Below are 8,360 nucleotides of genomic sequence, written 5' to 3'. Positions count from 1 at the left end.
TTATTTTTCACACATGTTAGCTACCAGCAAGCTTTTACTGCTGCCGTTTTTCTGTCACTAGTCTTTTCTCGGCTAATGTCCCGCTGTCACTGGAAATCTCATCACGTTGGACAGTTTACTGAAAACATTTTATTGTAATCAAAAAGTGATGTAACAGGGTTCTGTGTATTCTATAATTCATTCTGCTGATATTTTATAATCAGTTATAACAGCTGCTTCTGACAGGCAATTAAAAAACATACTCAACCATGAAAATGTTCACAGTACCTGAAACTCCACCCAAACTAATGAACGGTCGTTAAAACTAAGATGCCCCAGCAAAACCTTTCACGTTGCATGTCACAACTCACAGTTCTGTACAAAATGTTCACTTCTATAAAGCTCTGAAGTAAAAATCCAGCTGCAATATTTTAAGGGCAGCACAGTCTCCTCCATGCCATTATTTGCCATGCCTGAATTCGTTTACATTTTAACAAGATTTGATACAGACTTAAGAATTCAGTCATTTTTTCATTAGCTGTCATTCCATGTAGTGACAGATTTCACTTTTTGGTCATCCTTCTCTTCGCTCTTCTTCGATTTTTTTCTTCTTGTGTTTGTGTTTTTGGCTCTCTGCAAATTCTGTTTCGTTTCCAATGTGTTTCTTACGCTGCTTGTGTTTCTTATGCTTCTTGTGCTTTTTATTCTCTTTTTTCCTTTTCTTTTTCTTGCTGTCTTGACTCTCTCCTGAGCTGGCACTGCCACTGTGGCTTCGAGTCCAACTCTCAGAAGGGCTTTGACTGTGGCTGCGGCTAACGCTAGGACCGCTTTGACTTTGGCTTTGGCTTGCATCAGGCTGGTCAACTGCAGGAGGTTGCCGCTGTATCCTCTTTTGCCTTAGCAACAGCCTTGTCTTTTGGTTCTTTAGGATTTTTTTCTGCAGCGTCCTCATCTTTTGCAGACACAGTACTTCAACAGACGTCTTCAGCAGGGGCTGTTATGTCATTATTATACAGCTCCGTGGTCTTGATGACAAAACACAGTAATGTTCCTTATCAAAAATTTTATCTACTTTTCTTTTTCTTTTTTCGGGTTTTGCATCAGAAGGTTTGCTTTTTTCAGCAGGTTTTTTGACTTATGCTCTTTGCTGGAGGGCTTGTCCGACTTGGTTTCTTTTGGATGGTCTTTCTTGGCCTTTTCCTCCTTGGCTGGCCTGGTTTCTGGGTGATCTTTTGTCACTTTTGGGTGAACTTTCCATGGGGTAACAAGAGCCTTCTCATTGTCTTTGGCAACTCCTCCTTCACTTTTTTCACAGGAGGTTCCTGTGAAATACTGAGAGATTCTTCACAATCGGTGTCCACCTTCCCTTGGGAACCTTTAGCTTTTTTGTCTTTCTTGGGAGGCACCGCCACTTCTACTTTCATCTTCGCCTTGTCCTTCTCTTCTTTCTCCTTTTCAGACACCAATTGGAAAGCAATAGAATCTGCTTCCATAGGCTCATCTCGCACAGGGGTGGCATCATCTCTGCTTGGGAGCGTGAACAGAGAGTCTGTTTTAATGTCTTCTGCTGTTACTGGCTCTCTGTGTTTTCTTGCACCTTCTAAAAACTCAGCATTGGGAAATCCTTTATTCTCATCCCCTTTTCTTCTCTTCCGGTGTTTTTTACATTCATTTCCTTTGCCATCTTCCAGTGGATATTCCATGTCCTTCTCATTTGGTTTTGGTGGATCTTTCATGCCGTGGCGCTCTCTTCCAGAAGGTTTTTCAGGGTCATTTCCATCTCTATTACGACTTCTGTGGCTTTGCCCACCAGGATAGTCTTCCCTGCGTCCCCGAGCGTATGGCAAATTCTCTCGTCCAGTCCCAGGTGGACCAAACCTATCTGGAGAAGTGTTCTCTCTATTTACTGGTGGTCGAGGTTGAGCGCCAACAGCAAAGCCCTTGTAAAACTTTTCGTACCATTCTCTATAGTTCCTTTCCCATTCTCTGGGTCTCTCCTTTTCAAATGGATCTCTGAGGTCAACAGATCTGCCATGGTAAGCTTTCATATTATACGGGGGAACTTCTCTGTATCTGTTAAAGTACTGCTTTTCTCCATCCCCTTGAGGTATAGTCCATTTAGTGGGAGACCGGCCTCTAAACGCTGGAGACCTTGACGGTGGATGGTGTCTTCTGTATGGGGGTGACCGTGACTTTGAATGGTGATCACCGTGTGACCTTGACCTAGAGCGATAGTTACGACTCTTCTCTTTGCCTCTTCTTGGATAGGGTGGTGATCGCGAGAAGGAACGAGAACGGGAACGACTAAATGATCGAGAGTTGGAGCAAGGGCGGGAAGAACGTGATCTTGACTTGGAGTGGGTATACGAACTCCTGGAGGAAAATGAAGCACTAGAGGGAGACTTAGACCTTAGAAAATAAAACAACACAAAACCCGTAAATTAAGTTAATTCAAAACAGTCACTCTCCCGTTTTTTTTTTCCTCCCAAAATTACTTGTTTGGGTTGTTTTTTCCCCCTCTCCATATGCTTATGTCAAAGCTGCGTTCAGCTGCTGACATAACGCTACTGCAAATTGAAGACCGTGATAACATGTAAAAATTTCTGCTTACAAGAGAGAACACCTGCTGCTTTGATAGCGCAAAAGCATAGAGGAAGGGTAAGTTTATATCCACCATTTCTGTCACATGAACTACCACAGCTATGGATTGATTGAAGGTGGCGTATACTGGCTTCTGCTGGTACGTGAATGCACACGTGTTTCACTACTCAGCCACGACACGCAGTGCAAATCCTTTTTGGTGCAGTAAGATGCAAAAAGAGCAAGTCTTAATGGCTACAGTGCGCTATCAAGAAGACAGTAAAGCTCAATTTTAAAATGCTTGCTTAGTCGATTTAACTTCACTACTTATTTGGCAATTTGTACAAGATGCAAAATACGGATTGTACGGCAATCCTACATACAGGGCACTTATAGCCAGATGTCCTAGCAAAATTTTGCACATAATAGCTCTAACCAAGGGTAGTGACGGCTTCTGAACTCAGCCTCTAGGTCTATGACCCATTGCCATTACTCTAGGAAAGATACCGGCAGCGTTACTAATAGAGCTGTTCAGACTCCTGCCCACGTGATTTTTGGGGATAGAAGATGTCAGCTACCCTGATCTTTTTCTTCACAAGGTTTGCTTTTATTATTTTTTAAAGAACCATTTCACATTATTCCACGTGTGTTCATTAGCATCATTCCTCCCCTCAAAGTCCTTCACCCATTCAAGATTTCCTTACACGCAAGTCGTATCTTTCAATTCCTAAGAAAAGTTTAACAGTGTCAACAAAATACTAGCCAAAGCCACCAGTTTCCAGTGGTGGAGGATACAAGGGAGGTGGAGGCACAGGCACAAAGACTGGTGTTGATGCTGGTAGTGTTGGGGCTTGAATCCTCCTTTGGGTGCATTCACAGTGTGGGTGTCCTCGATTTGAACTTCTAAAGAAACCCCAAGATGCGTGTCACCATTTGTAATACTCTGCCCTGATTTTAAAGAGCAAAGAGAACGAAGCGGGAGCATGGTGGCGAGCACTTCTTGTTCTCAACTTAAGCATTTTTCTCCCTGCTTTCTGTTCATTTGAGACGACACTCATTTCTTGATCTTCATACTTGCCCTCCACATCCTCACTCCCGGCAGGTCCCTCAGTCTTCTCTCCTGATACTCAGCTTTGCGACTGTGCGTGGAGGCTGCCCGTGCTTAAAAGAGACTCCCATCTCCCATGTGCTGAGTGTCCACCGCTCCTCTGCCACTCCTTGATACACGTAATACTTCCCATGTTGTTGATGACGTATTTGGCCTGTTCTTGTCCCTGAATTATTATTTTCTTGCTTACTGAATTAAGATTTCAGACAGTCTGTGGGATGGATCCTGGTTTCTGTTATTTATTTATCCTAAGATTTTATAAACACGATGCACCCTTACAATCTACCTAGAACAAATTTATACCAAAAGGAAGGACTAGCTTGACACTGTGATAATAGATAAGACGGGCTCCTCTCTCTCCATCTGAGAGAAAGCAGCTTGGCTATTGGACATGACTACATTGAAGAAATTCAAAATTGTCAGAAAATAACAGCACTGACTTTTCCAATCATGTGCTCAATCAGTATCAACTAAGTTGTCAAAAAAAAAAAACCAGAATGTTGGAGTCTGGTTTCTATTGGGAAATCAATTTTTTCAGCTCCGTTCAGCCAGCAATCAAATGGGTGGCTTTCCATCCGATCCTTTGATTCTATTTCATTTTTATATGGAACTATAGCATCCTAAAAAACTGTTCATTTTTCAGAGTCCTCTTTTCAATCATGTACCGGGTTTTTATGTTAAATAATCTCACCGCAAGCACTGACTCCCTCTGTCAAAGCCAATTCAAATTAAGTCATTTAAAAATTAATTACCACTTGTATTCTCCACAGCTATCTGTGCATACTTTCTTCATTGTAAATCAGCTGTTGTATAAGTTAGGTGTTATGGCCTCGTTACAAGCAGTAATATATTGAATTGCTGTGGAATACTTACAGTTCCCAGCCTGGTCTGCCACCTGCTGAGCGAGGTGTCCTGGCTCTCGTTGGATGACCTTTTGGAGTCGGGAGAGGAAAAAGAGAAAAATCCCATTCAGTGTATCTGAAGGTAATTTTTTAAAGAAATTCTGAAGTTATAGTCACGTACCAGTCGTGGGCACTGATTGTCCTTGGGGGCCCGGACGACTCGGTAATGCTGGTTGTCTTCGTACAGGAACCTGACAGGCCTTGTGAGTAAATGCAAACGGTTGGAAAATAAGCTCCACTAAATGCAAGAATCACTGCATATGTTGAAATACAACTTACCTTCTCTTTCAACAAACTGCTGACTGACAGTGAGGGAGATGCAGAAGGTTCAGCAGCAGTCACCAGAGCAGCAGGAGGTATAACGCTAGCGGCATTGCTACAAAAAAACCCCAAATTTTTATTGTTCAAGCAGTCTTTTGAAGTGCTACTTGAAACGGAAAGTCCAAGATGAGAAAAGGCTGACTACTGTAAATGGACAAAAAAATTTACAAAATAATCTTCATGAGATTTACAGAAGTCAACTTGGCCAATTCCAAATGAAGCGCTGTCGAGAAGGCCATGTGGACTGCTGGCAGTTAAAGAGAAAGCTCACTGGAAACATATTTTATTAAGGTAGCTGCACATGAAAGGATTAGAGTACGTTTAACCCCCAGAGAGAGCCTCAGTTGTGGAAGACGGAAGCACTGCAATTCTATTAGGAAACGTTTCTGTGCTACTTCAGGGGCTGCCTTAGAGGTTCTTTTGGATTGCAGTCCTTTGTATTCAGCGGTACGGCTGAGCCTGACACTCTTCTGGACAGAGTGGCTGTTTGCATCCAAGGCACAAAGTCAAAGGATGTAAGCCCTAAACAATAGAACAGGTTTTTCACATATTTTCCTATGACTTCATGGGTTGCACACTTAGACGATCATGTTTGTAAATACTTCACATTTACAGTGGTTCAGTGTTTATTATCCAATCTGTATGTGTCGCTGACTGCGCTGTGTGTTACTGAGGATGGCTCTGACTTATCATAAGATTGATGGTAGAAATACTGCAGAAAGAAGTAATGTGAAAACACTTGGCCTATTTTACCCACAATTGTGCTTTTACACTTTCCATGAAAATATTATTTCCTCAGTACTAAAGAGAAATTAACGCACTCAAGAAGGTTTGCCATAACAAAATGGTTTCTTTAGGAATTGCTAGCCACTTCAAATGAAAGGGCTCCTGGGGAAAAAGCGCTCCTCTCTCCGGGTAAGCGTGTACGGAATGACTGATAAGGGAAGCAAACAAGCAATACTTGTGAGAACATTCTTGCAGGAGGCACACTTCCGACTTATCAAAGTGTCCTCATTCAAAGCGAGGACTTTCACAAAACAGAACTTCCGCAGTTATCTGGAACTGCCTCTAATGAGACATAAATCGCTGGTGGAGAAGCTCAAGAAGAAGAATAATGTGACTTTGGCATCTTGGTGTCGTTTATATTCATGTTGATCTACAGATTTACTTACTGAAAAGGTCCAGGAGGTGCAACAGTCATGAGTGGTGGTGGAGGTGGTGGCGGCTGCTGCTGCTGCTGCTGAATGGTCTGGTGGAGCCCTTTTGTGTAGCCAGTTCCATTGCTGAAGTTGTTCACAGCCTAGAGGCAGAAGAACATTTACCACAGGGTAACATGAAACTTCAGTAGATACATGAACAAAAGCCTCCACAGGGTAAAATTACTTGTGTAATCCCGTAAATGCTATCAATCCTAAAATGAATCAACATACAAATACACGAACACATCGCCTTAAACACTGGTAGTAACAACTGGTAACTCAGAGTACCTGTATTTAAAATACTTCAGTGTTAACACCGAATTTGAAAGTAAGGCAATCATGTTAAACAAAAGCGCGATCTGAATTTGCCCCATTGTCTCCAAAGAGTTGTCAGCTTCTCTAACAACAGATAATGAATTTGAAAAGTAAATATAGCCTGTTTAATTTAGCGGTTTTTGAGGAGATGTAAATTAATATTTTCTTCCCTTTTGGCTTTTTGCAAATAGACTTTTCTTACAGTTTACATAAAAGTCATCCTGTTACCTTGCATAGGAACTCGTTGGCAATTAAAGCATCAGGGGAAACGTCTGTCTGATGACACGTTGGGCATGTGTGTTCCTCAGATTCCAGCAATGCTGTTCTAATGCCTGTGCGTAATTAGAATCATCAAAGTAGGTTTAGCCAATGTAAGGAAATTCTGGGGGCTCCAATCAATCATAAAAAGACATATATGATTAATGGGGGAATATGGTCTCGAACTGAGAGCACGAAGCTATGAATGTTCAATAGTGTAACACACTTCTAGGATGCAGCAAATAACTGTGCAGTTTTGGTATTTTACTAATGTAGCGTTTGAAGACGGCTGCGTCTGGATGTTTCGACTATTCTTTTTTCCACTCTCTAGTACAGTGAGAAGTCACCACCCTGCAGGTTAATGAATAAAACACAGCTCAAAAGAACATCAGTAGCCTCGAGTTCTGAAGGTTTTAACCAGCTCTCCCGTGGAGAAGAATGTGGATTAAATGCCTAACTGTCGGTTTGTGGCAGACCACAGTACGGTTGGCTGTACTGAGCCAACCAGAGTTGGCCATACGATTTTGTGTGAGAGAAGGGGCTGTGAAAAAACCTAAATGTATTCAATATCTAATACTGTAATCACCTGCGCAGCTATGCACTCTCCTCATGCTTGTCCTTCTGCATGTAAAGAGGATTTAACTAGATACGTAAAAAAGGAAAAAAGCTTTCTGTCTTTTTTTTTTTTTCCTTTATACGAGAAGAGTCCTTTCCTATTCAGCGGATGCTTAAGTATGGAATAGAACTGGTAACAAAGAAATTTTGTCATCTCCTGTTTCTGCTTTCAGAAAATCAGATGTGGTGTTTGGAGTGAACAAACAGGGCAGTAACACTTACATTCGTCACAATAACTGTTTCCACAGCAGGGAATAACGGTTGCATCAGTCATTATCTCTTTACAAATGAGACATAACAACTCATCAGGAATAGGGTCTTCTGAGGAGGAGGAGGAGGAGGAGGACGGCTCCGCTGGTAAGAAGGGAGGCTTCTCCTTCTTTCCTCTAGCATAAGCTTCCCTGGAGGGCGGGGTGGGGAAGGAAAAAGAAAAAAGCTAACGATGGGTACAGGAAAGCTTTTCCAAGCTCTGGAGTTCCAGGGGCGTGAACAGCAGGACCGCCCTATTTTAATACGAGAAATTATCACAGATTTTGAGCTTAACATACAATGACAATGCTTCCTCCCTCGTGGTTACAGATGCCGGCCAACTTGGCTGCATTGCCACTCAGACATTTACGCATGGTTTCTCTCCTTCACCTTTTGGTCAGTCCAATTAGTTCCATACTTACGCATTATTAATTGGTATTGCATATGTTCCGCTGTTTGTGAGCATAGCACCCTTGGTATTGGGATCTTTCACCTCCGTCATGAAAGAGCTTGGAATTCCCGTGCTCTTCTTAATTCTGGGAACAGGCTTAAAATTTTTGTCCTGTTCAGAAAAGAAATGCAGACATAGCTCATCTTAAGACCCACACTTAAAATGACACTTTGATGATTAATTTAAGCAGCAAAAGCCCTTAGTCCTCTCCTTTTACCTAGCCTAAGGGTTACTCAACTAAAATACTTATTTTGCTACGGGAATATAGCCGGGATGTTTCAAAGACTTGAGCAGCATTTTGAACTCCGTGGACATTCTTTTGCTTAACTTCAGCTTCCGCAAGGATTACGTCTTGTTTAGCTCACCATCCACCCGGAGAAGAG

General features: G+C 42.1%; 1 protein-coding gene across 1 annotated transcript in view; it reads right to left on the bottom strand.

Moving 5' to 3' along the window:
* Window positions 1–255: 255 nt before the first annotated feature.
* The window catches only part of LOC141737450 (E3 ubiquitin-protein ligase RBBP6-like), a 23,038-nt gene continuing 14,933 nt past the window's right edge, over window positions 256–8,360 (bottom strand). The window contains 10 exon segments of the mRNA XM_074572153.1: window positions 256–1,113; window positions 1,116–1,259; window positions 1,262–2,388; window positions 4,541–4,598; window positions 4,691–4,769; window positions 4,849–4,945; window positions 6,063–6,190; window positions 6,633–6,736; window positions 7,500–7,678; window positions 7,949–8,088. Coding sequence (XP_074428254.1) covers window positions 977–1,113; window positions 1,116–1,259; window positions 1,262–2,388; window positions 4,541–4,598; window positions 4,691–4,769; window positions 4,849–4,945; window positions 6,063–6,190; window positions 6,633–6,736; window positions 7,500–7,678; window positions 7,949–8,088 — 2,193 coding nt within the window. The 3' untranslated portion in view covers window positions 256–976.

Source organism: Larus michahellis, unplaced genomic scaffold, assembly GCF_964199755.1.
Source record: "Larus michahellis unplaced genomic scaffold, bLarMic1.1 SCAFFOLD_69, whole genome shotgun sequence".
In the NCBI taxonomy this organism is placed as follows: Eukaryota; Metazoa; Chordata; class Aves; order Charadriiformes; family Laridae; genus Larus; species Larus michahellis.
This window is presented reverse-complemented; position numbering and strand designations above follow the sequence as displayed.